The 27,935-nt window shown below is 41.1% G+C and overlaps 1 protein-coding gene across 2 annotated transcripts in view; it reads left to right on the top strand.

The window, feature by feature from the left end:
* The window catches only part of large1 (LARGE xylosyl- and glucuronyltransferase 1), a 71,301-nt gene that overhangs the window by 11,711 nt on the left and 31,655 nt on the right, over positions 1–27,935 (top strand). For both annotated transcript variants that reach the window (XM_080882137.1, XM_080882136.1), the window contains exons 2-6: positions 6,560–6,746; positions 10,093–10,391; positions 16,530–16,612; positions 27,088–27,211; positions 27,358–27,529. In XM_080882137.1, the coding sequence (XP_080738263.1) occupies positions 6,641–6,746; positions 10,093–10,391; positions 16,530–16,612; positions 27,088–27,211; positions 27,358–27,529 (784 nt within the window). In that variant the 5' untranslated portion in view covers positions 6,560–6,640. The remainder of the gene's footprint in view (positions 1–6,559; positions 6,747–10,092; positions 10,392–16,529; positions 16,613–27,087; positions 27,212–27,357; positions 27,530–27,935) is intronic.

Here is a 27,935-nt window from a genome sequence, read left to right as displayed (position 1 = left end):
TAACTGAACTGTTCTAACTTTATTTACTGCCAAACTGATTTGTTCAGGAACAAATAAAACACTGAAATAAATAAGATTTACTTTATTAAATTAAATTACCTAAGTGACTTGTGTCATGTTTAACCTGAGTAGCGAAAGACCACGGGGGTTTCAAAACGATGTGCCGGGAATCAAGTGTTCTCGCCGGCTCTAAGCTGGTGGGGTAACAGACATCTCCAAAACTGTTGGAGCACTTCTGCAAATGTGTGATGTCTTGATAGCAGATATTTGAAGTTTACACAGCTACATTCTTGCCGTAAAATATCTTAAAAGTTTATTTTGTTACACAGAGAGTAATATTTGAAACTTCTTAGCCGCTCTCCTCCACCATTGCCGCGTTTGCGTTTTGGATGAAATGCATTCTGGGATATTTGGCTGCACCAGGTCCACAAGTCACCACCGATGCATGCTCGATAGAATTGGAGGAGCAAGAACACATCCGGGAATTTTGAGCATACTTGGCTTGATGTGTACTTTAAATTGGGACAGTACTTGGTCTGCAACTGATGACATATAACAAGTGCATGAGAACACAAGTACACACAAATACGCACTTTGAGAAAGGCCTCGGTCTCCCTTCCATGTTCCAGGCCACTTGTCAACTAATTGGCATTCCACCAATGCACAGTGTCATTTACACTGGGCAATGCGAAGATTTTGGAGGGCTGCACAGGTGCAAAACATCTCTCCATAAGCAAATACTTCCACAAACAAACACAACTGTGGTAGCATATATTTGACATGACTGTAGGCATATAAATTGATTATTAATGGAATATATAAAATGTAAGTAAATGAGAAAAAAATACAGTATAAATAATCATTTTGAAGGCCGTGTCACCACATATTAAATAATTTTTGTAATGGTCAATATTTTAACTTTGTAACTCTGTTATTAACTAAACTTTTAAATTATTTATTGTTTTCTTATATCTTAATTCAAAGGTAAAAATATAATATTTTTAGAATGACCATACAGCTGTGTGTATAAATGCATGAACAACCACTGGCTATGATTCGGATCATTTTCTGAGCATAAGATCAGGAGGATGTTTCAGCTTCATTAAGTGCTTCTGCACAAAATCCTGTCAGTAAATTCACCTTTGAGGATTGGGTATTCAGATGTTAACAGTAAATGAGTCAAAAACCTTAAGCTAATCAGGCAACAATCGATATCGCCTTTTGTCCCAGAATGCATAATGTTTCAAGATTATGCCTGTTTGTCTTTATAAATAAACATGGAAGCTGCCTCTTAAATGAAGTATGTTGGATCAGCAAACGAGCCTCTTCTGGTCACTGCTTCATTGATTTTCTCATTCTGGGCTGCCAGCACTAAACAAAAACATTCACTGAATAAACAAGAAATTCTTTTCTTCTTGCATCGTGATATGTGCTTATACTTTTCATATTAACAGTGGACTTTGGAGACAATGCATTATGGTCCATGTCCAGGCTCACACAGTATATGAGGGTTTACAGCATATTATATTTTGACATGTTCATCTTCTTAAAGTCAGATTTCAAATGTTAGTTTCAGTTCTGACTCTTAATGTCGATATGCTAGGTTTCTACTTCATATCACTACACCCCTTTGGTAATCAAAATAATAATATTTACCCCCATTAATGGAAATAAAGTTTAGAATCACACAGCTTTTACAGAGGAAACAGACGCAGTTACTTCAAGCTAAAACACTATCTGGAAAAAACATTTTGATGCATGCTCAATCACCCAGGAAAGTAAATCCCAAAAGGTTAATTCTATTCATTTTATTATACTCATGGCCATTGATCAATGATCAGTGGTCTTTGATCAGTGGTTGTTGATCAATGGTCATGACATTTTACATATTAATGACCAAGAAACTGACCTCACAGCCCATTGTTCATTAACTGGGTTAGTTTCAGTCGCTGTGCAAAGGTACTGTTTATAAGGTTGGGGAAACCCACAGTCAGCTGAGACTGAAGAAGTCACTTAGATAAGTGGCGAACCATTTTTCCACTGAAAATGCTATGTCCAGTTGAATAGATTCAACCTTTTGGGCTCTGACAGGAAGAGGTCTGGCGCACCCAAAGCCACAACTAAATCAAAGGACAAGTTTCTGAGAGTTAACAGCTTGTATGATAGGTGGCTCACAAAAAAAAAACAGCTTTAAGCACAACTTAATAGTGGTCGTAGTAAGAAAATCTCAGTTTCAACTGTGAAGAGAAGACCTCGAGCTGCAGGTTTGACAGGACGAGTTGCAGCAAGAAAGCCGTTGCTAAGACGTCAGAATAAGGCAAAGTGGCTTGCCTGGACCATGAAACAACACCAATGGACTACTGAAGACTGGAAGAAGGTATTATGGAGTGATGAATCAAGTTTTGAAATTTCTGGTTCATCACGCATAATCTTTGTACGCCTTCGAGCAGGTAAAAGGATGGTTCTACAGTGTGTGACATCAACTGTCAAACATGGAGGAGGAAGTGTGATGGTCTGGGGCTGTTTGCTGGATCCCGGGATGACTTTTTCCAATAATAGTGTAAAGGCTTTTTCTATATTTCTTTTTTTTCTGTTTTCTCAAAACAAAGTACAAAAAATATACAGTTAAAATAGACAGTGGACAATGCTGAGTCATGTGATAACTCCACCCTTAAAAAAGAGTAGGTTTTATATGTCACAGTTTCTGATACTGTGAGAAACTCCCCATCAAGGCTTATTCCCAATTACATTTCAAGAGCAAGATCTATTTTGGGGACTGTGCGTGTGTGATCTTATTAGTTGTTTTAATTTTTGCTGGAGAGTGTTGGAGAAAGTTTCTCTAAAAACACATTTTAGGAAATAGTCAACAAATTGAGAAAGTGATAAATTGGTGGATCTCTACTATAAACCATAATGACAAGAAATAGATGTAATTTATTGTAGCAGTAATGCAAACTGGTCTTCTCACAGAATTAAAGAATTTAAGAGCCAATCAATCAAAACTTGGTTTCCCAAGCATTGACCTTATCTATGTCATGTCTATCTGTCAGTGCTGCATATAATCAATTAGCCACAACAAGAAAAAACAAAAGAGCTTAATGACATTAATCGGTTCTTTGCAATACTCTGCTAGGAAAATTCGACCCAGAGAGGTCTTATTGTACAAGACACTGAATCCATGGATCTGCTAAGTGCTAAACGCCTAGGACACTATACAGTACTTTTGGACTTGAGGATCTCATAGGTGATTAGACAGCACAAGGTTTCAGTGTTGTGGCTGATTAGTGTATGTCTCTTCCTGTAAATCTACAATGGGGGAAGTAAGTTATCTGATCCAGTGCTGAATGTGGTTCAGTGCTGACTGTTTCCACAGTCTCTGTTTCCACCTCTGTGCTTCATTGTGGCGATGGAGTTCTTTGGGTCATATTAAGCATTTCTCTTCCTCTAAATACAGTGTTGATGTTCATGCCAACAGAGCTCGGCTTTAGTTTGATGTGACCACAGCACGTTCTCCCAAGCCTTCTCTTAATCATTCTAACGTTCACTGAAAAACTTAAATTTGGCCTGCTTATTTCTTGATCCAAGGTGACCTTGTGGTTCCTACAAGATGATTCAAAAGATTGTAACATGTTATCAAAGATGTTCTTGGTGACTGTGGACCCAGCTGGTTTCAGATCATTACCAAGCGTCTTTTGTGTAGTTTTGAGCTGATCCACCACATTTCTCAAGATTATCTCCACCCCATGAACAAGATGTTGCATGGAGCTCCAGACCAGCGGTGATTGATGGTTATTTCGTATGTCTTCCATTGTACCAACGGTGGTCATATTTTCACAGAGCTTCTTGCTGATGGTCTTCTAGCCCATTCCAGCCTCGTACAGCTCTACAGTCTTGCTTTGAAACTGATTCTGTGGGCAGGTGTGTTTTATACTCATATACAAGTTGCAATCAAGAGTAGCTGAAATAGATTAATTGATTATAATTTGTGTGCCACATGGAGACAGCCAACCTTTGGAGCCATAGTTTCTTGTAGGAGATCAAATACTTATTTCACTCTACTATATGCAAACCAATAGTTTTTTCTGGATTTTTAGTTGATATTCTCTCTCTCGCTGTCAAAATGAAACCACCATAAAAATGAGACACTGTTTGTTTCTTAGTAAGTGAAGGAAAATACAGAGGTATGCTATTTTCCTTCTCCAGTGTTGTGTTCCTGCTTTTTCAAAACAATGCGTTTTTTCTGCCTGCTTTTCCCCCACATAATTTCCTTATAGATTATTAAAGTGTTCTGACTCTGAGGCTGATCCCTGCATAGCTGGATTTGTTCACTCTGTCCTCTGACATCTGACTTGGATGTGGTAATAAATTTCTTCAGTGTAGCATTTGTAATGTAAATTACAGGATCTAGTGGAGTTATTATCACACAAGGGTCAAATGCTAAGGACCTAATAAAATGATTCATAGCCTGCCTGTCAGAATTTTGTGGAGACACTTGGTTAAGTCTCCCCAGCCACTCCACTTTACTCTGCACTCTTTACTTTGCTCAGGCCATATGTTTAAAAAAAAGAAAAAGGACAAAAAAAACAGATTTGGTAATACTTTTCATTTTAAACTCTGCCTGCTTTACATCGTTTTACCGGGTGACACTATGATACTATATTGCTTCCCTAACTACAAATGTAGTTATAATGGAAAAAGGATTTTTCAAATAATATTATATAATTGTACTTCTAACCTCTGTGCTCTACATCAAACTAAAATATGTCAAATTACCATCCATCCATCTTCTTCCGCTTATCTGGACCGGGTCTTGGGGCCAGCAGCCTAAGCAGAGAAACCTAGTGTACCCTCTTCCCAGCCACCTCCTCCAGCTTGTCCGGGGGAACACCAAGGCGTTCCCAGGCCAGCCGAGAGATATAATCCCTCCTGCGTGTCCTGGGTCTGCCCCGGGGCCTCCTACCAGTGGGACATGCCTGGAATACCTCACCCAGGAGCCGCCCTGGGGGCATCCTTATCAGATGCCCGAACCCCCTCAACGATCTCCTTTCGATGTGGAGGAGCAGCGCCTCTACTCAGAGCCCCTCATGGATGGCTAAACTTCTGACCCTATCTCTAAGGGAGAGACCAGCCACCCTTCGGAGGAAGACCATTTCTGCCGCTTGTATCCACAGTCTCGTTCCTTCGTTCACTACCCACAGCTTGTAACAATAGGTGAGGGTAGGGAAGAGGATCGACCGGTAATTTGAGCGCTTTTACACTCAGCTCTCTCCTCTTCACCACGGTACAGCATCTGCCTTACTGCAGCCGCAGGACCAATACATCTATCAATATCCTGCTCCCTTCTCCTGTCACTTGTGAAAAAGACTCTGAGATACTTAAACTCCTCCACTTGGGGCTGGAACTTGTCCCTGACCCAGAGCTTGCACTCCGCCCACTTCCGGCTGAGGACAATGGCCTCAGATTTGGAGGTGCTGATTCTCATTCCCATCGCTTCAAACCCCGAATAGTTCCAGTGCGAGCTGGTGGCCATCACCTGATGAAGCCAAGTCCTGGTGGCACGTGCACTTATGGACACTTATGTTTGAACACGATGTTCGTTATGGACAGACTGTGGTAAATTGCTTTAGGTCATAAAGCCACATAGTGTGTGACTGCCTGATGTGTTATGTGATATTTAATAACATGAAAGTTGTCAGACTTCATTTCTGAAGGTGTGATTTAAGTTTTAGATGAACAGTTTGACTGAATAATTTTGTCTGATGTTTTTTATTTTAACTTGTTTTGTGTTTGTTTTTGTTGTTGTTGTTTTTTGTCAAAAAGTCTTTCAAAAAATATTCAGCTAAACAGCTAAATGTTTGGATCTGACATTTGCAATTGTATACAATAAATGGATGCAGTTTTCACTTTATTATGTAGTGCTATAAATTGAATTGAACCAAACTGAATTGAAAGTAGAAATGTTAGCCACTTGCACAACCTGTGCTTCCTAACAAGGCAATGATACATTTCATTGCCAATTATTGTCATGATTGACTTCTACTCTCAGGCAGTCATATACTGCAGGCTTGGTCAGAACCATTTGTTTGCTTGGGAACAGGTTGGGTATTCTAACCCAGATTTTTACCTGTTCCTCATCCTACACAATATAGCTTTGGTGCTGTAAGTAAACGTTGCAGCATGTAAGGAGGAAAGTGACAGGCCACCACGCATTCTTCGCTCATTTAAAATTTAGTATGCAGATGTCACATCTCCACCAAGTGGCATTTGTGTATCATACACACTTGGATGAAATTCTAACGGAGCAGATTGCATGGCTTTTAGGGTGTCCTATCTTCTCCAAGAGTCCATGTTATCTAGAAATTCCTTAGTTGTCGCGTATGTCACCTTCTTCTGAAGCTGAATGAGTAAACCTGCTCAAACATCATCAGCGTCAGGAATCAAAAAATAATCATTATAATAATCAATCTATGTAGACTGTGAAATGTGTGCTTCTTCTCTAACCTCTTTTTTTTTTTTTTTTTTTTTTTTTTTTTTTGTCCTGGTCTCTCCTCTCCCTCAGTGCTATGACTCAGCCTGGACAGCAGCTCCTACCTACATAGAGGTCACTTTACCTCTCTTTCTATCTGCTTTGGTCCAGAGGATGCTGGGAATGTGTCGCGGGCGCCGGAAGTTCCTGGTGGCCTCCCTCGCCCTGCTCTTCATCCCAGCACTTACGTGGCTTTACCTGTCAGTCGGGAGCTTTCAAGGTAAGGACAATAAGTATTGGCACAGTTGTTTGCAATTTTTATGGCTTTAAATTATTTAGGTTTCTGTGGGGTTTTTTTGACCATTTTGAAACAGTCTAACAATAATGAAAACACTAATTAGAAATGAATACATAAACACATAAAACAAGAACAAGAAGAGCCTATAGAGTTCTTGGAAAAGCAAACTGTGTTTGGTACATTATCACATTCAGATCATAATTCTGATTGCAAAAGCTACCAGACAGGACAGGATTTTTAAAAAAAAGTGATGCAAGACTGGGAAACTTTCTCCTGTTCTAACTGTTTTAAAATTAAAAAATTCATGATAAAAGGTTGTTTTTTTTCAACATTTTATTTTTGACTTTATTCTTTTCTAAATTTAACACATCGTTAAGTTTTTAAATATTACAGATAAATATTACCTATTTTGAAAAATCTGTTTGAGCTGATTAAATGTTAACAAAATGCTGGACTGGTTCTCATATAGTCCTTTTCTAATCTGAGCACTTAAATTGCTTTTATACGACTTGCCTCATTCGCCCATTTATACAAGCAGTGTTTCTATATTTTTTTCTATCGAACAGTCACATACATTTAATGCATCATAGGGCAACTCTAGGTTAGTGTCTTGCCCAAGGATATTTGGCATGAAGACTGGAGCAGCCAGGGATCAAACCACCAACCTGCTCTACCCCCTTAGCTACAGCCATCCATAGTAAAGATAAAAGTTTAGGTTGCTGGGATTAAAATAAGGTACAGTACTGTCATACTTTTCAGTGCATGTCATGCCTTAATATTAAAGCCCGAGGCTTATCCCAGAAAGTGTGAAGATACAAATTTCCTGTAGACAAAGTGACCTTTCTCTCCCAACTTTCTTCCTGAGGTGGTATGTTAATGAATTACTGAGGCCTGTCTAAAGTTGATTACTTCCTCCAGACAATAATGTCCAAAAGTTCTTGGAGCCATTTTAATCACTTTGACTCACAGGATTGAAATGCTGCAGTAGTGCCATTATTAATTATGATTAAATTGGCAATTTTGACTTGGGGTCACAGTCACTGGAGAGCGTATATGTGTATACACTCCCATAATGGAATAGTCACCAAGGTCTGCAAAGTAATTATTAGATTTGGCAGTAATTCCTGGTGGTGGGATGCAGTTCCTGGGAGTGTGATAAGCTGTGACAGGGCCTGGCTGCAGGTTAAGCCTGGATGTGTGAGACAGGACCGATGTGCTACTACTGGCTCAAATTCAGTTTTACATTTTGACTCTATCACTACCTCTCAGTTCAGTTCATTTTATTTGTTTTATTGGCTTGATCATATTCATAATATTGCCAAAGCAATGCGTTTTATACATTTTGAAACTATGATCCTTGGACTGATCCCATTTGAACTGGTTTGTGAACAAAGCATGAATCCAGCAGTTATGTGGCTCTTTAAAATGTCTTACATACATCATGTTTTACATACATCAATGTTTATTTGTAAAGACGCTTTTATGCAGGTTGGTACAATTCTTCACAGGTGACTCTTAAGCTGATAAGCAAAATGTAATAAGACAAAACAAGTAGTGGTAAGCAATTTAAAAGGAAAATGTAACACGCCATAGAAATAAAGTAAACTGTAAAGAAGCCCCTAAAAAGTTTTTAAAATAAATAGATTTCTAATCAATTTTTAAAGGTTTTTAAGCAAATCTGAGACCAGAAGTTTTGGTCTAAGCTGAAATCCTAAACTGACTAATGTTTGTAATTCAACTTTATTAGGTTTAAATTTCTTTTTTACTATAGATTTAATTTGTTGTTATTCTAAAAATCTAATCTTGTTAATCACATACTGTATATCTATTTTGTGAGATGGAATAAATATATATAATAAGAATAATATATAATATAATAAATATATGTTCCAAGTATTTCATTCCTTTACAATTCCATTCTGGGAAGTTAATCATATTAGAAGTCGAATGCCTTTTATTGTGACTATACAGATGTACAATGAGATAAAGAGGATCTCCTACTCAGTGCAGACATGTGGGGAAAGGGGGGGGCAGTTTCTACAGCACTACATATGAACAGTATTCAAAAATATAAAATGTATAAATATACAAATTGGGGGAAAAAATATTAAGACAGGGGTGTCAAAAATGCAGCCCATGGGCCACATCTGGCACGCGATACAATGTGGCCTGTGAGAACATTTCATATGTCAGTTATTAATTAATAAACTATATACAAAGTGCCCTTGACTGGCAGAGATGCAGTAATGTCTTCATGTAGCACAGAGCCATGGCTCAATGTCTGATTTCTAAATGAGTCTCACAGGTCTGAATGTGCACTTAAAACCATTTATAATTTGATCTGCTGCTCACTGGCCTCCTGAGAATGCAGACTTCAACATTGTTGAAGCAGTGTGGGATCATCTTGACAGAGAATGGAAGAAAAGACAGAAACATCCAAAGAAGAGCTTTAAAAGAAGCCTGGAGAACTATTTGTGACCGACATTGTAATTTAACCTGAAAAACTTTATTTGTTGTTTTCACTGTAGAGGATGTGCAAAAGGGTGCAGCTAACTACGGTATTGTACATTAGATGGAGGAGTTGTACAGGGAGATGGCCACAGTGAGGAATGATTTCCTGTGTTGTTCAGTGGTGCATTATGGGTAATCTCAGTCTCTCACTGAACATGCTCCTGTGACTGGCCACCAGGTAATGGAGTGGGTGGGAGGTATTGTCCAGCATTGTCCTTGTCTTGGACAACATCCGCCCCTCTGACACCACCTTAAGGGAGCTCCATCCCCACAGCATTACTGGTCTTGAGGTTCAGTGTATTGAGTCTTTTGGCGTCTGAGAGCCTCAACCAGCTGCTCCAGCGAGCAACAGCATAGAGAATGGTACTGGCCACACAGACTCATAAAAAATCCTCAGAAATGAAAGAAAGTTTTCCAACAAAGTTCAGGTTGTGCTGAAGAATGAAGATGGTCGTACCACTCCTGAATCAAGCCTAAAACTGCACTATGCAGCACAGCACTATATGTTTCTGTTGTACCATTCCAGATTAATAAGATGTGTCCATGGGTATGAGCCATGGATAGGAATAAATAATAGCTGTAGCTCTAGCCTTATACACTTGACGCACCTCTTTTTGGACAAGCTACTTACCTGCTTCAATTTAGATTTGTTTTTGTGCAGTGACGTTTCATATCAGTGGTTTCTCTGTATAGAAAACCCACACTGGGGCTGGTCAGTGTGGGTTTTTCTATTAGTATTCAACTTCATATATATTGGCCACTGACACTGATGTTCTTAATCATGTTAAATCAGTTTCTCCCTGTTATAATTCCACAGTGAAGCCCCTCCCTCTTTCTCCATTGGAAGCCCTGTCATCCACCCCGGTGGGCGGAGCCGGTGAACGACAGGCCTTAGAGTTGCGGGTTCGGGTGGTGGAGGAAGAGAACCGGGCGCTGCGCCGAGAACTTAGCCGTCCACCTAGGAGCCCATCTGCACAGCTTCCGAGCAATAATCACCGTGGCAACCAAAGCCGAACACATTCAGAGGAAGGCACAGGTGACAATGAGAGCCAGAAAGCTGTTACAGTGGGTAATAGCTCAGACTGTGTCCGACACCCAGTGGTGGATAAGTGCGAGGTGAGATATGTTTAATTTTGTCCTAGCAGGTTCCACAAGCAGGTTTTCTAATACTACAGTGTTCTACCCACAATAGACCATTCAAAGTTTCTGCTTCTACAGGATGCCTTTAGGCATATTTTAACCTACTCTTCTAGTTAATTGCTGGCCTCCTCAACGAGATATGACTCTGTGACGTGGCTTGGTAATGTAAGCTTTAATATATCCATGTTGTGTTTGACACAGTATCAGTGTCCTGCCATGAATCATAACGTACTGTGATCCACAGATTCAAGAGCCCTCAAATCAGTTATGCTGAATCACATATTTCCCTCAATATCCTTTGTATGTGACAGAAGCCAATTGGGTGAGGGGTCTTTTGCCCACCTATTCTGGTTTTGCCCCACTCTTAACCGCATTCTGGTCTGCAGTGTTTCAGTGGTTTTCTGGATAATTTTTCTGTAACATTGCAATAACATTGCAAATCAAAATCTGGCAATATTTAGATGCTCCTCCGAGTCACATCAGCTGGCGCTCTATATTCAGATGGCTGTGCACCTTGGGATGGAGGTGGCAAATAAACTCATCCTACTGACTTGGAAGTCAGCTACCCAACCAAGTTTTGAACACTGGCTCAATGAGATGTCTGTTCTACAACTGAAAAAGCTTCAACTAAATACAGTTGGTACTAGAGACAAATTTGGGAGGATGTGGTGGCCTTTATTGGCTGAGTGTAACATCAATCTGCGCTTATAAGAGCACTTTATGTCAACTCATTTTATGTCAGCTTTTTCTGTAGAGTGATTTGCTAATTCATTTGTTTATCCGAGGGTTCCTACTGTGACTATAACCTCTGTTTCTGTACCTTTTCTTCTTGTTGAACTTTCTCATGGTCTGGCAGTCGACATATTTGTCTGTTTCTTGTTTGAACTGTTTTTAATTAATTTTTTTATTTATATTCTCTACTAAACTGCTAAATAAGATATTGCTAAAAAATAGGCTTCAAATCATAAAAGCTCACCTCAATGACAAGAAGAGGACTTTCAGAATGGGCAACAGAGGTGAGAATGGTTCAGGCACTACTGAAGGACAAGGTCATAGAGGGTAAGGACGACTCCAGGAGAAAGCTGGAGTGGAAACTCCAGCAGAACAGCATGAGAGAGGCGTGACATGGCATGAATCACCTAATTCAGGCCCATCCAACAGCAGAGGAGCTGGGGACAATGAGGACAGTGCCAACGAGCTGAATGTGTTCTTCAACAGATTCAACACTGCAGTGAATGCTCACTCCCCTACTGACTTACCTGTAGTCAGCCTGCGATCCACAGCCACGCCACTCTCTCTACACATTGCACCATAGCTTCCTGTAAAAGTCCTGACACCCCTCCCCCAGGTATTACTTTCAGCCAGGTTCAGAGACAAATGAGAAGACTCCCCTTAGACAAGTCTGTTGGACCAGACGGGGTGAGTCCTCGTGTCCTCAAGGCCTGTGCCCTCCAGTGTTGTGGAGTCTTTCATAAATGAGTCAGAGTCGGCAGAGGATCCTGGTGCTGTGGAAGACATCATTCCGGTACCACAGACACCATGTCCCAGTGGCCCCCAGGGTTACAGACCTTTGGCTCTGACATCCCAAATCATGAAGACCCTGGAAAGACTCGTCTTTGACCAGCTCGACCTACTGTCAGGTCACATCAGGATCCCCTTTTCCAGTCCATTCAGAACTATCAGACCAACCCTCTTGGGTGATAAGCCGATAGCGATGCAGGTGGATGCCTCTTTTGTGTCCAGGATTGTTAATTACCTAAATGAATGACCACAATATGTGCGTCTTCAACATTTGTGTATGGCAAGGTGATCAGCAACACAGGGACACCACAAAGGACCAATTGTGGATGTTAGCAGGACCAGGAAAACTGCGACTCTGTTTCAGTCCATGCAGTTGATGTGAACATTGTGTAGGACTATAAATACCTCGGTGATAATAAACTGGATTGGATTAAAGAGACCACTACACTGTGCAGGAAGGGCCAGAGTCGTTTCTATTTTCTGGGGCAGCTAGTCTTTTAACATTTCTCAGACAATGCTTATTTCTCTGTACAACTCCTCCATCTAATGCACTGTACAGTTTAATAGTTACACCCTTAATATTTACTAGTGCTGTCAGCGTTAATCTCGTTAAAATGACGTTGTGGCGGGGCGTGGCCTGCGGTGCCGTGCAGAGGAGGCGGACGCACCTGCGCGGCATCCGCAATCACGCCCCGCCGAACTAAATATTGTACTGGGTCCTGTGGTTGGGTTGTTGGTGTTATGTTGAGCTGGAAGCGGGAGAGCTGCAGCTCTGAGTGCGAATGTACAGCAACCGTGTAGGGATTAATAAAAGCAGCAAAATGCCACTGGGTCTGCCGTGGTCGTTTACAGACGTTAATACAATAACTGCATTAACGCGGCAAATCTCCTTTAGCGAGTTAACGCGGATCACTCTGTGCGTGGGGCTGCACAGGGTCAACGCGTTAACAACGCTAACGGTAACGTCATTTTAACGAGGTTAATGCTGACAGCACAAATATTTACACATCCTCTACAGTGAAAATAAAGTTTTTAAGTTTAGAGTACAATTTAATCTCTGTAATATTCTGTATATTTATAATTGACCTATTTATATATAGACAAGATCTATTTGTTATATTTTGCAACTCTGTAATATGATGTATTATTTAATTTAGTTCAGTTACTGTCCTTATTGTCTGGGAGTGTGATAGACCGAGTTGAAAAAACAGGAGTCGTCCCAGGAATTATTAGAAAAATATAGTTTCCATTTATTTAACCCCCAAAATTATATTTACAAGACTAATAAATGTTGAGCTCATAAAAGAGGTCAAAGAAACAAAACTGAACTTAGGCACAGACTGCAAACTTAACAAACCAAATGACTGCTCAAACATACATAATTGACCTAAAACATGAAATGACATACAAGGGTATATACAGTGGGGCAAAAAAGTATTTAGTCAGCCACCGATTGTGCAAGTTCCCCCACTTAAAATGATGACAGAGGTCAGTAATTTGCACCAGAGGTACGCTTCAACTGTGAGAGACAGAATGTGAAAAAAAAATCCATGAATCCACATGGTAGGATTTGTAAAGAATTTATTCGTAAATCAGGGTGGAAAATAAGTATTTGGTCACCTCAAACAAGGAAAATCTCTGGCTCTCACAGACCTGTAACATCTTCTGTAAGAAGCTTTTCTGTCCCCCACTCGTTACCTGTATGAATGGCACCTGTTTGAACTCATCATCTGTATAAAAGACACCTGTCCACAGCCTCAAACAGTCAGACTCCAAACTCCGCCATGGCCAAGACCAAAGAGCTTTCGAAGGACACCAGGAAAAGTATTGTAGACCTGCACCAGACTGGGAAGAGTGAATCTACAATAGGCAAGCAGCTTGGTGTGAAAAAATCAACTGTGGGAGCAATCATCAGAAAATGGAAGACATACAAGACCACTGATAATCTCCCTCGATCTGGGGCTCCACGCAAGATCTCATCCCGTGGGGTCAAAATGATCATGAGAACGGTGAGCAAAGATCCCAGAACCACACGGGGGGACCTGGTGAATGACCTGCAGAGAGCTGGGACCAAAGTAACAAAGGTCACCATCAGTAACACACTACAACGGCAGGGAATCAAATCCCGCAGTGGCAGACGTGTTCCGCTGCTGAAGCCAGTGCATGTCCAGGCCCGTCTGAAGTTTGCCAGAGAGCACATGGATGATACAGCAGAGGATTGGGGGAATGTCATGTGGTCAGATGAAACCAAAGTAGAACTTTTTGGTATAAACTCAACTCGTCGTGTTTGGAGGAAGAAGAATACTGAGTTGCATCCCAAGAACACCATACCTACTGTGAAGCATGGGGGTGGAAACATCATGCTATGGGGCTGTTTTTCTGCCAAGGGGACAGGACGACTGATCCGTGTTAAGGACAGAATGAATGGGGCCATGTATCGTGAGATTTTGAGCCAAAACCTCCTTCCATCAGTGAGAACTTTGAAGATGAAACGAGGCTGGGTCTTCCAACATGACAATGATCCAAAACACACCGCCCGGGCAACAAAGGAGTGGCTCCGTAAGAAGCATTTGAAAGTCCTGGAGTGGCCTAGCCAGTCTCCAGACCTCAACCCCATAGAAAATCTGTGGCGGGAGTTGAAAGTCCGTGTTGCTCGGCGACAGCCCCAAAACATCACTGCTCTCGAGAAGATCTGCATGGAGGAATGGGCCAAAATACCAGCTACTATGTGTGAAAACCTGGTAAAGACCTATAGTAAACATTTGACCTCTGTTATTGCCAACAAAGGTTATGTTACAAAGTATTGAGTTGTATTTTTGTTATTGACCAAATACTTATTTTCCACCCTGATTTACGAATAAATCCTTTACAAATCCTACCATGTGGATTCATGGATTTTTTTTTTCACATTCTGTCTCTCACAGTTGAAGTGTACCTCTGGTGCAAATTACTGACCTCTGTCATCATTTTAGGTGGGGGAACTTGCACAATCGGTGGCTGACTAAATACTTTTTTGCCCCACTGTATAATGGCTGATCAGACCATTGTGACACATGAGGGGTAACAAACAAAACACAATCATAAATCACAACCGATGCAGTACAATCTAGTTTGTTAATAAACTAAACACTAAAGAAGAAAATCAAAAAACCCCATTAAACCCTAAACTCAAATATTTAATTAAATACAAATACTTTGTTTTTAAAGTAAAGAAAACACACATTCCCCCCTTCAGCAGGAAGTGGTGGTGTGGTCCAATTATCTTCCTTTATATTTAATGGTTTCAAACCCTAGCTACCATCTTTTGTCCAGCAACTCCCAGGGATGATGGCAGGTAAGAAATAAAAAGACAAAGGTTAGTCAGAAAGCAAAGAAATGAAGTAGTATGAATACATAAGTAAACTAAATGTGCGCGCTTACAAATAGAACAAATGTATCCAAACCAATCAATGAAGTTATTGGCAACTAAAATGTCTTCTTCATTACTATGTTCAAATGAAGAATGAAAATACAAAAGTTACCGACTTTAGAGTGTGGCCACGGGTTTGGCCATTACAGGGAGCAACCATAACCATACAATTTCCTTAGGGATTAATAATGTATGCTGATTCTGATTGATTCTGATTCTAATTTTACTTATATAGCACCAAATCACAGCAGCAGTTGTTTCAATGGGCTTTTTATTGCGATGTAAAGACCTTCCCAGGAGTGGCCAGCCAACCAAAATTACCCCACTCATCCAAGAGACGACTTATCCAAGAGGTTGCAAAAGAGCCAGAACAACATTGAAAGAACTGCAGGCCTCAATTGCCTCAATTAAGGTCAATGTTCATGACTCCACCATAAAAAAGAGACTGGACAAAAATGGCCTGCATGGCAAAGTTCCAACATGAAACCCCCTGCTGAGCAAAAGGAGCATAAAGGCTCATCTAAGTTTTGCCAGAAAACATCTTGATGAACCCCAAGATTCTTGTGAAAATATAAACTGATGAGACAAAAATTGAACTTTTTGGAAGTTGTGTGTCCCATTACATCTGGCATAAAAGTGATACAGCATTTCAGAAAAGGAGTGTCATAGCAACAGTAAAATATGGGGGTGGTAGTGTGAAGGTCTGAGGCTGTTTTGCTTTTGCAGAGCCTGGAAGACTTGCTGTGGTAAATGGAACCATGAATTCTGCCGTCTACCAAAATATCATAAAGGAGAACTTCCAGCCATCTGTTCAACTATATGTTGTGAAATCAACATATATTTGAGAATTATTAGAATATCTGCTCTAAATGTATGAAGATATTATCATATGAGTATATAGTATAGTATCATAAAAGTATTATCAAATCTATTTCCTCAATCTTCTCATTAAAAATTCATTCGATTTTACAAAGCTTCATCTTACAGTTGAGTTTTATACACGTTTAAGAACTTTTGTTTGACAGTTACTATAATTGCCCTTTGGATTGAGGTGGAATGAGTTAATGAATGCTCCAACACACAATCACTGTTTTCTTTTTCTTTTACTAAGCCAATTCACAGTTATACTTTGTTCCTTGTGCTGTGCACATCTCTCCTTAATCGCTTTGTCATTTTCTCCTCAGACCATCCATGTGGCCATTGTATGTGCAGGTTACAACGCAAGTCGAGATGTGGTGACGCTGGTTAAATCTGTCCTCTTCCACAGGTACAGCAAATCTTTTCTCCTTCTCTTAAAATAACAGACTTGGTGGAGTATAAATCTTTTTTTCTTTTTCTTTTTGTGTACTCATATATACACACTGATTAGTTTATAATAATGTTTTCCAACAAATTGATGTATTCTGATAGAGTAGACTAGATACCAAAGTAAGACCCGGGCCTTTTAGTTATCAGTGTTATCCAGTTCAGGCCTGTCAGGTGATCTCAGCAGTTTATTGGTGTGAAATCGGTCTAACGATTGATGTACGGTTTGCACAGTTTGTCCTAACCCTAACCCAATTCAGGCAATCGGACTGCAAGATTGAGTTCTATATGGGCTGTGGCACGACATCCATTGCAATGGAAGATCATTCTCCTTCTGTGGATTTCCAGAAGGTCTAAAATTCGAAGTTCTCTGGGGACTTTGAGTCCTTTGATCTCCAAATCAAAAAATCTGACCTAAGAGCGAGGTCAGAGTTACTTCAAATGCACATTAACCATAGTTAACTGACAAATATCTATAAACATTTCTGCTTGAGGAATGAAGCATGAACAAAATTAGTTTTAAATTCAAGTTCTGTTTTTATTGTATTGTACAAATGACAAGTTCAAAATGTTTTTACATTTCACCAGTCATGAAACCAGAGTTAGTTTTGTTCTCCTAAAGTAATGCAAGTCACTTTGCATCAGAAATGGCTGTGACTTCACCACTTGAGGGAATAGCCCCTGGTGAGTTTTTGAAACTTTGCTCTGTTAAGCTAAGCTAAGCTTTAAGCCTTGGAATAAATATTGCACAATAGATATCAGTGGGTTTCCCAAGTGGGTGTGCTGCAGTCTTTCTGGTTGAAGTCTGCTTCTGACTGAATGCCTAATAGTGTCCATTTTTTTAACCTTCCACACTTTGCTGTGAATCTTTGTTGTTAATGTCCTTAGGGTCAATGTTAGAGTCTTCTCCACTTCGGAGAACGTCTCCCTAGAAAGTGGACATGTCTGCTAAGTCACTTTCATTTTCGGGAGCATCAGCAGTCAAGTGTTTTTCACTCTACATGAAACATCATGAAACAAGTTTTCTCTGATCACTGTGTCATCGACGCCTAAGCAGTCTTCAGTTAAACTTGGCTGCACTATCTCACTATCAGCTCTATCAAAGTATGATTTAGGAACCTCATATATTGTGGTGAATTGGGTGGTTTCTTTGGGAAGCCTCTCATGAAGCCGGATGGTATCCTCCTCTGTCTCAGAAGGCTCAGTCTCATCATACTATTTAGCTGATAACCGCGTTATTGGCTTGTGCTTGAATTTTGTCGTAACAGGCTTCTCCCCAGTTGGTGTGATGAAGCCACACGGGAGTAAGAGAACTTGATGAACAGTTCGCCAAGAAGCTTCTTTGTTCTCAGGTTTTATGGTGTAAATTGGGAGATCTCTATCTTGTTTTACCGCAACATAAACATCTGACTCCCACTCAGCAAGTTTATATTTCCCTCTCAGGCAGACAGCATGCACTAAAACAGACAATCTGGTTTGACAACCACACATTAATTCATAAGATGAGAATCCTGTTACATCATTCTTTGTACAATTGTACGGATGGACCGACAGTTTCGAATAGCTATGCCACTGTGATTTGCCTTTGTTTTCCAATGTGCCAAACATGTTCAGCAAAGTCCTATTAAAACAGTCCACAGTGTTTCCACTGGTAGGGTGGTAGGGTGTGGTATGTATTTTGTGAACACCCATGATTTTGCAAAGTTCTTTGATGATGTGTGATTCAAAGTCAGGCCCTTGGTTACTGTGCAAATGTTCAAGAATCCCATAGCGGACAATGAAATTACCCCACAGACAATTGGCTGTTTGAGCTTTCTGGTTTGGTGTTGGGATTGCAATGGCTTACTTAATAAACTGGTCTGTAAGTACAAAAATGTCCTTAATATTACTCAGGCTCTTTTGGTCCTTTGAACATGATAGGCTCAAAGGAGCAGCGCTTTCAGGAAGGAACTTTCTCAGAACACAGTGTTAACAGGTTTTAATCTTTTCTCTCAAAATCTTTCCCTCAACATCTGCTTGGCCAGTAAAATCTTGTTCTCACCGAGGTTGAGAGTATGTACAATGCGTAAGCCTCCCATATCATCATGGAGACTCTGGAGGACTGCATCTCGAAACTGTTCCGGAAGAACAGTGTGTCAGGTTACAGAATCAACAACTTGATGTGTCCGGTACAGTATTTGATTGTGTAGCTCAAGAAGACTGAATTGTCTAATTAGCAAGGGGATATCAGGCAGTTGCTTTCTAAAGTTGGGTTAAACCTTGTTCCCAGTCTCAAGTTGAGCTATGGTTTCCCTCAAACATGGGTCAGCTTGTTGATTGGCTCTTAGCTGCTTTACTGGCATGTGGGGAATAACTAGTAAATCATCACACTGATCTTCATTTACAAACTCATCTGGTATAGCAGCTACAGACAAGGCTGAGTGTACTAGGGTGAACGCACACTCCACGTCTGTGTTTTCACTTGGATTACAGCCAAGGAGATGCTTCTCACAGATAGCTGGTACCACATCTGGGCCAACTGTGATTCCTTGACCAGACAGATCTGTTTCAGTGAACCACTGTTCACTGAATGTACGTTCCTGCTCTTTTTTGTGAAACAGTGTCATTGAGCAGTTTTCGATGTGGTCACATTGAAAGACCATCTGCATCAGAATTCAGCTTTCCAGCTCTGCACTGAAGCTAAAAGTTAAACATAGAAAGTGCTGCTAGCCAACGATAGCTCACTGCATATACACTCAACAAAAATATAAACGCAACACCTTTGTTACTGCTCCCATTCCCCATGGGATGGACGTAGAGACCTAAAATTCATCCCAGATACACAATATAACCATCCCTCCCAAACAGTGGTCACAAATCAGTCCAAATGTGTGGTAGTGGGCACATCTGCTATATTGAGATAATCCATCCCACCTCACAGGTGTGCCACATCAGGATGCTGATCTGACATCATGAGTAGTGCACAGGTGTACCTCAGACTGCCCACAACAAAAGGCCACCCTGGAATGTGCAGTTTTGTCTCACAGCAAAATGCCACAGATGCCACAAGCAATGAGGGAGCATGCAATTGGCATGCTGACAGCAGGAATGTCAACCAGATCTGTCGCCCGTGCATTGAATCTTCATTTCTCAACCATAAGCCGTCTCCACAGGCGTTTCAGAGAATATGGCAGCACATCCAACCGGCCTCACAACCGCAGACCTCGTGTAACCACACCAGCCCAGGACCTCCACATCCAGCAGGTTCACCTCCAAGATCGTCTGAGACCAGCCACCCAGACAGCTGCTGGAACAATTGGTTTGCACAACCAAACAATTTCTGCACAAACTGTCAGAAACCATCTCAGGGACGCTCAACTGCATGCCCGTCGTCCTCATCGGGGTCTTGACCTGACTCCAGCTCGTCGCCGTAACAGACTTGTGTGGGCAAATGCTCACATTCGATGGCGTCTGGCACGTTGGAGAGGTGTGCGCTTCACGGATGAATCATGGTTCACATTGTTCAGGGCAGATGGCAGCTGAGAATGTTCCAGTTCTTGCATGGCCAGCATACTCACCGGACATGTCACCCATTGAGCATGTTTGGGATGTGCTTGACCGGCGTATACGACAGCGTGTACCAGTTCCCACGAATATCCAACAACCTCGCACAGCCATTGAAGTGGAGTGGACCAACATTCCACAGGCCACAATTGACAATCTGATAGACTCCATGCGACGATGTGTTGCACTGCATGAGGCAAATGGTGGTCACACCAGATACTGACCGGTTCTGGGTCCCCAGACCCCCAATAGCGCAAAAAACTGCACATTCCAGGGTGGCCTTTTGTTGTGGGCAGTCTGAGGTACACCTGTGCACTACTCATGATGTCAGATCAGCATCCTGATGTGGCACACCTGTGAGGTGGGATGGATTATCTCAATATAGCAGATGTGCCCACTACCACACATTTGGACTGATTTGTGACCACTGTTTGGGAGGGATGGTTATATTGTGTATCTGGAATGAATTTTAGGTCTCTACGTCCATCCCATGGGGAATGGGAGCAGTAACAAAGGTGTTGCGTTTATATTTTTGTTGAGTGTATTAAAGGACTACTGTCACTGAACTGGCTACCATAAAGGTAATCACAAAGTTTTTTCGTAACTGCCCACTTTCGGGCTAAAAACTCTAATTTGTGGGCATGGTAATGAGACTCACGCTTACACAAAACCCTGCTAGCATATGCTGTGACTCTTATCTGACCCTCCTGCTCCTGATACAAGGCAGTACCAAGTCCCATAGTGATAGGATCGGTATTGATTTAATTTCAATTCAATTTTATTTATACAGCGCCAAATCACCAACAACAGTCACCTCAAGATCCTTTGTATTTTAAGGTAGACCCTACAATAATACATACAGAGAAAAACCCAACAATCATATGACCCCCTATGAGCAAGGACTTTGGCGACAGTGGGAAGGAAAAACTCCCTTTTAACAGGAAGAAACCCCCAGCAGAACTAGGGAGGGATGGCCAGCCAGATTTTAAGTCGAGGACAGAGAACCACTGGGACTCACTCAGCGTGGAGAAGGTCTCCTCCAAATTCGGGAGCGCGTAAGCATCTTTCACTGTCTGCAAATTGAGTTTCCTGTAATCAACACAGAGACACATGTTCCCATTCTTTTTCCTCACCACCACTATGGGCGAAGAGAATGGTGACGTGGACTCCCTGATTACACCTGGCTGTTCTTGCAAATGCTTTTGGACAGCTTTACTGTGCTTAAATGGAATCTCATCAGACAGCTTACGCAGTGTTTTACCTGATCTCCCAAAGTCAAGTCATCTAGAACCACTAATGCAAGTGTGAGAACTTCAACCTCAGCACCCAAAAAGTCCTTGGGGAATACAACATTAATCTCAATGTAGCCTAGATAATGCATAGATTAGCCATTGGCTTCTTTAACCTCCAAAAGCTCAAGGATTGCTCTGATCTCATGTTGTGGCATGTTCTGATTGTAAAAAGACTCGGGAACTGTGGTAACCTGGGAGCCTGTATCCATTATGCAGCTATCACAATTGCCCTCCATTTGAACCTGTGCTGTAGTTTTTACCCCTATCAAACCTTTGGGTAATTTGAAATGACCTCGCTCAGCATGCAATGTTAATATCACACACTTCTTAGCGGTCACTTTAGGCTTCTTATCAGTCATATGTGTTTGACCCGTTGCATTTCCCATCTGTCTCACGACAGGGAATGTCTTCAGTTTAATGAAGGTGTGTTCCTTTGCTGGCGTTCCCATAACTGCTGACAATTCTTAGTTCCTTCTTTTTTGCAGCTACCAAGGCATGAGTTGAATCTGACTCACACGTGGCCACAATGTGACCATCCTCTCCACAATGAAAACACTACCACAGTTTTGGCTTTAAAGTAGAGGTGCTGTGTAAGAGGGCCCTGGTTTGGTCTTTGCATGGTCAGGTTTTTTTTAGTTTCATCTTTCTGTATCTGTTCTTTCTTAGAAGCTGTGGTTTTCATTTGTTCCATGAGGGAAATCAATTGGCTTTTCAGGTCAGCTTTTTCAGATTTTTTTTAACCTGCTGATGTCGCTTGATGCAGATTCAGCCTGTATTTCACTTGCTGAACATTCTGTCTATGGGAGACAACCTTCAGTTTTGTAGTACAGAGGTGCAGTTTTATTCAACTACTTTCTGTTTCTTGCCTATGTTCTGCAGTACGCAGCAGCCACAAAAGCTCAGCAAGTGATGGGGGTTCTTGATTCTTAAGTTCTAGCTGCAGAACAGCAAGCAAGTCATGGTCTCAACAGCCACTGTAAAACTGTTTCAGGAAGTGTTTGTTGACCTGTTGTGGCTGTATACCTCCCCTATATACAATGCGGTCAATGCCACCTGCAAGCGATGCAAGTAAGCCATAATAATCTTGCTACGTGTTCATGAACCTCACCAACAGTTCCTCCCCATCCTCAGCTGTGCCAAATGCAGAGTCTAACAACTGCAGGTAGGTAGTTGGTGGCACGTTGGGTCCAAAATGTCTAACTACATCTGAAGCTGGAATAAGAAGGCTCTTGAGTTTTTATGAGTCTTCTCCAAGTCAGAAACAGAAGTGTCCATCATTAGATCAACATGACCGTTCTGCCTAATTGTGTTTTATATAAATGACTGGCTACATACTTGGTACGTCAAAGACAACTCATTGGGCTCCCCTTCACTAAAGAAGTGAAAACATGATGGATCCTCCTCCTGAGCAGACAGTTGCCTGAGCAGTCATCCTGTTGGATTGTTCTGACTGTGTAGGGAATCCTGGTGAATCAAAATGTGGAACAGCATCTAGGACACTGATCAACAGATCCACTCTGACCTTGTGACAAGCAGATTTAAACAAAATTACTTAATTTTGGTATTTCTTCCCTCTATTGTCACCTTGTAATTCATTATTGAATATGCTATTAATTCCCTGTGAAACAAGCTTAAAGATGTGTGCCATTTCATTCTTTATATTTACTGTTCTGCCGCTTAATTTCTGCCGCTAGATGTTTTAGCAAATGAATTTTTTGCTACCAGTGAATCTCTTGCCTAAATGATGGAGAGCCTTGTAGAAGAGCCTGTCTGTGTGACTGATGCTGTCACTCCTGAGAGATGGCCTTTTTATGCTGCACTCTGTCACATAGTGGAGGTTCTTATCATTGTCTTCTGTTCAGCAGCAACTGTATATGTCCTGTCTCAATAATACAACCTCAGCAGAAAAATAATGTCATCAGTTTCAAAATGAGCCTATTTTGTCTTTGCTATTTTCTGACACGTAAGCTAAGATAAATTGACTGGTTGTTATATAAAGTGTGACAAGCACTCAAAGCGCTTTGTACAACATGCCTCATTCACCCACTCATAGAAGCACTTTTGTTTTTTACTACACATAAGTGCTTTCTGTCACACTCTGATGAATGCATGACCTCTACTTCCTGAGCTACATCCACCCTGCATTACAATGGTGTATGCTAATATTAAGACAAATACAAAAAGTTGAGGTCAGCGTGCAGGAAATCTCTATGACCTAGCAGCTCAGGCTTCAGACTGCTCGAAGCACTCAGTTTCAGAGAGTTTTTCCTACTCTTGGCTCTGTTCGATGTCAGTGAGAGCGAATATATTTCTGTGTGGTCATCTCAGTCACACATCTGTGACTGTGAGCCACTCTTGTGTTTTTTAAGGCTAAAGTGGCCTGTTCCAGACAGATAACCTCAAGGGCTGCACCAGGGAAAAAGTAAATACTGTTGCCATAGTAACATGACGTTGTTACAGGTCTACAAAAAAAAGCTTTCTAAGCAAGAGGTTTGGCTGAACAATTTTTGAAAAATGAATGTGGACAATGTATGCCCATTCAACAGTTGTTACTTTTAACTATGACTACCATACCTTCCCTACATATCTATTTTCTAATTAGTTACCATTTCCAAAAGTGTTACAAGTAATGAGGTATGATCAAAAGATTCTGAGAACAGATCTATAAAATCAAAAGCCTTATCTGATATAAATATGGCCACTGTGACACTGAAGGTCAAGGAAGTTATAGAAGGCCAAAGGTGATGGCTGGTTGAGTCAGTGAGTGAGCATTGTCTTGGTGCAGGTTTGAGCCTGCACAAGATGGGACTCTTTTACGCACCACGGTTCTGATGTTTCGGCTAAATTTTCTCTGTCATTGTTGAATATCTTAAAAGAGCACGATGAGGGTCTTGATCTTACTTTGGAAACTGTAGTCTCTTGCACTGAAAACTGCTCTACCACACTTGAGCTCTCATCTTCAGTGAGGGTCTCTCACAGAAAAGTTGGGGCGGTTTAAAAGAGAAGTGGATGTAAATTTAAACTTCTAAAAATGTACAGTAGACTGGCACACCACACAGCAGAAGCAGTCAGTCGAGTATATTACAGTTTTTTCTGAATGCTTAAACCCTAACTGTGATTCCTGTAGCACAATCTCTAAAACTATTCAGACTTATAGCAAAACCACTCACTGAGTTTGCAAAACTAAAAGCACAAAAACTGCTTTGCACTCAGTTTGCAATTTTGTAACACACACTTTGCAAAACTGTAGGCACAATTCACTGCACAACACTCAATTACCAAATTTCCAACACACTGCTAGCAAAAGTATACACATGTATGGCTATCATTAACACTAATTTGCCAACTGTCTGGCACACTTTCACATGTGAAAACTTTTTTAGATAATTCGTTCACTTTGCAATCAGCCTAAGCACTATAATACAGGTAAGCTGTGTGTGCGGAGTACAATGGAGGGAGCAGAAAGAGTGAGAAGTAGAGGAGGCCGAGGAAGAGGACGTGGAGGTGAAGAAGTAGGATGAAGAGGACGACAAGGACAAGGAGGAGCAAGAGGAAGACGAGGAGGGAGGAGAGGAAGATGAGGAGGGGTGAGAGGAAGGGTAGGAAGAGTAAGAAATAGAATTGCTGATGACATCAGAGCTACAATAGTGGACCATGTAATCAACCGTGGAATGACCCTGAGGGTAGCTGGCCAACGGGTCCAGCCTAACTCGAGCCGCTACACTGTAGCAAGTACCATAAGGACATCTTGAAATGAGAATCGGTGAGTACAGTCACTTCGCACAAAGATTTGTAGCACTGCCGTATGCCAATGAGAAACACACCAATACCATTGATGTAAAAATACTGAAATTGTTACTTTACAGAATTGCTAGATGACCAGATGCTGGGGCAGAGGAAGCATGTTCACTGCAGACCAAGTAACCCATATAGTCATTATGGCGATTGCAAATAATCCTATACTTGGAAATAAACACTTGTGTTTGTTTTGATGTGTTTGAATAAACACCAGTACTTGAAGTTTGGATCCCTCTATGCTTATGGATCTATGACAGAAGTATGAGCTCAAACTGACATAGCCTACCTTGTGCACAGAGAAAGCAAAAGCCAGATGTGTTTTGTATTCATACCATCAGTGTGCAGTTGGCGCATTGTGTGCTTAGTAGATGATGGCTTGTGTGTACTGTTTGATACGGAAACACTATTTTTACGAAGGTGTGAAGAGTTAATCTAGCTGTGTTTGCTTTTGCAAGAGAACTACAATGTTTTGATGATTGGGTGACAGGTTTTCTTATTTGTGTGAAGAGTTTTGCAAAATTAGCCAATAGTTACAATAAATGTGCTTAAGCAATCAGAAAAAACTGTAAATAAACAGATATATTAGATATGTTGAAGCACAGTCGTATAGGATATTGTGAGGCTGACAGCCAATGGTCTGACTGTTTGGGCATTGAGAGGGGAAAAGGTGCCCCAGTTGCACACACACCATCTGTTGTAGTTTAGGATAATCCTTCACTCTGAGCAGATATGAGCACAGTGGATCTTAGTGTCTTTCACCAAATCCACAAGAAAACGCCGTTGCATCATGAGGATGAAATTGTCATGGGTCACTACAGCCTAATAGTTTTTATAATCAGATGTACGTGACACTTTATTTTTAGCACAATTCTAATCGTCCCATCAAAACCTTGTTGCTGTTTATCCAAAGGATGTGAAGGTCTTTTCAATGTGCACTGCTGTGTTGACAGCTTTTCTGATTTTCTGGGTTCTGATACATTCTGACAGCTCCCAGCCTTCAGTGCTTATTGAGCCAGTGCAGCTGACACATTGATACACAAAGTCAATCAGCATAAGACACCCCCGGGTGCTCACATCCTCAGCTTAGTGTCACTTTCCTGTGACCTGATTCGGAAGTCCTGAACACCTATTTTATACCCCCATCCCTCACACCTCTTCCCTGAGCTGAAATGAGATGTAAGATTATCATCTCTCCATCAGTGTGCCATGTCTGTCTCTTGCAGCCTTAGGGTATAACACATGCATTTATTAATGCTGAAGCTGAAACAACTGGACTTGTTTTCTTGTTTTGGAGTTCTCAAGCATATCACATAGTCTTATTGACCAGGAAAAGTACAGTTTATATTTATGTGCTAAACAAGAAAAGATTGGGTTCTAAGACAACAGGAAAGATGAGTGCATTTTGAAATGGATGTGAAAACAGTTTCCATTCCTGTACCTGTACGTCTTGTGCCTTATTAAACTCAATCTCTCACAAACTTTGCTAAAATGGTTATTCTCCTAGCGGACAGCTCATGTAAATAAACGCAATGAAAAAATGTGGCTGCTCATTTAATATGCCATCTGTGTGTTAGACATCATGATGTGTGATGAACATTTTTCAGAGAATATGAGAAACACATATGTGGATCATGGGCACATTGGTGACGTTTTGCAGAATTTATTTCAAGTTTCTTGTAAAAATGGACAGTTTGTCCTTTCCAAACTCCCACTGTGCATGTACTGAATGTTTTGTGATATGATGCAGGAAGTAAAAGTAAAAGCCGTGAATTCATTGGAGCTTGGTATTTGTGTGTGTCTACAGGCGGAATCCCCTTCATTTCCATTTCATCACAGACTCCATTGCTCAGCAGATCCTGTCCTCCTTGTTTCATACATGGATGGTTCCTGCCGTCAGGGTGGACTTCTATGACGCAGATGAGCTGAAGGTGGGGAACACAGACTCCATCACCCTGCTTTACTGATTGGGCTGCTTAATGATCTCATGGCTACTGCTTTATTTAATGCGAAACATTATGAGCTATTTCTATTTAACAGTAAATGATCCCAACCCTTATTTCCTCTTGTGTTTCAGTCCGAAGTCTCATGGATTCCTAACAAACATTACTCTGGGATTTATGGGCTAATGAAACTGGTACTGACAAAGACCCTGCCATCAGATCTACAGAGAGTCATCGTTCTAGACACAGACATCACCTTTGCCACTGACATTGCTGAACTCTGGGCCGTCTTCCACAAGTTCAAAGGTAATGCAACTCCTTTTCTCTCAGATGGCCCCGCCCCTCCCTGTTTGGTGTTTCTCTGTATTATTGTAGAGTCTTTGAACTCTGAACTTAAAAATGCAAAGCTGAGATAATTTGGACATGCAGAGGAGTGAGAGTGGATATACTGAACAACAGATGGTTAACATGGACTGAAAGCATGAGGAAAAGAGAAAGACCTCAGAGGAGGTTAATGTATGCAGAGGCTGGAGGATACAGGGACATGGTGAGATGAAGACAGATGATCCAGCGTAGCAAGCTCAAAAGGAAGCAGCTAAAAGAAGGAGAAAAGAATAATGATAAAGAAAATAAAGTGCCACAAGGTGACTGCTTTTGGGATTTGGTAAGAATAAATAAAACTTAGTTGAACTAAACATACAACATTCCTCTG

This window comes from Rhamphochromis sp. 'chilingali', assembly GCF_963969265.1.
Source record: "Rhamphochromis sp. 'chilingali' genome assembly, chromosome: 5".
Taxonomy (NCBI): domain Eukaryota; kingdom Metazoa; phylum Chordata; class Actinopteri; order Cichliformes; family Cichlidae; genus Rhamphochromis; species Rhamphochromis sp. 'chilingali'.
This window is presented reverse-complemented; position numbering and strand designations above follow the sequence as displayed.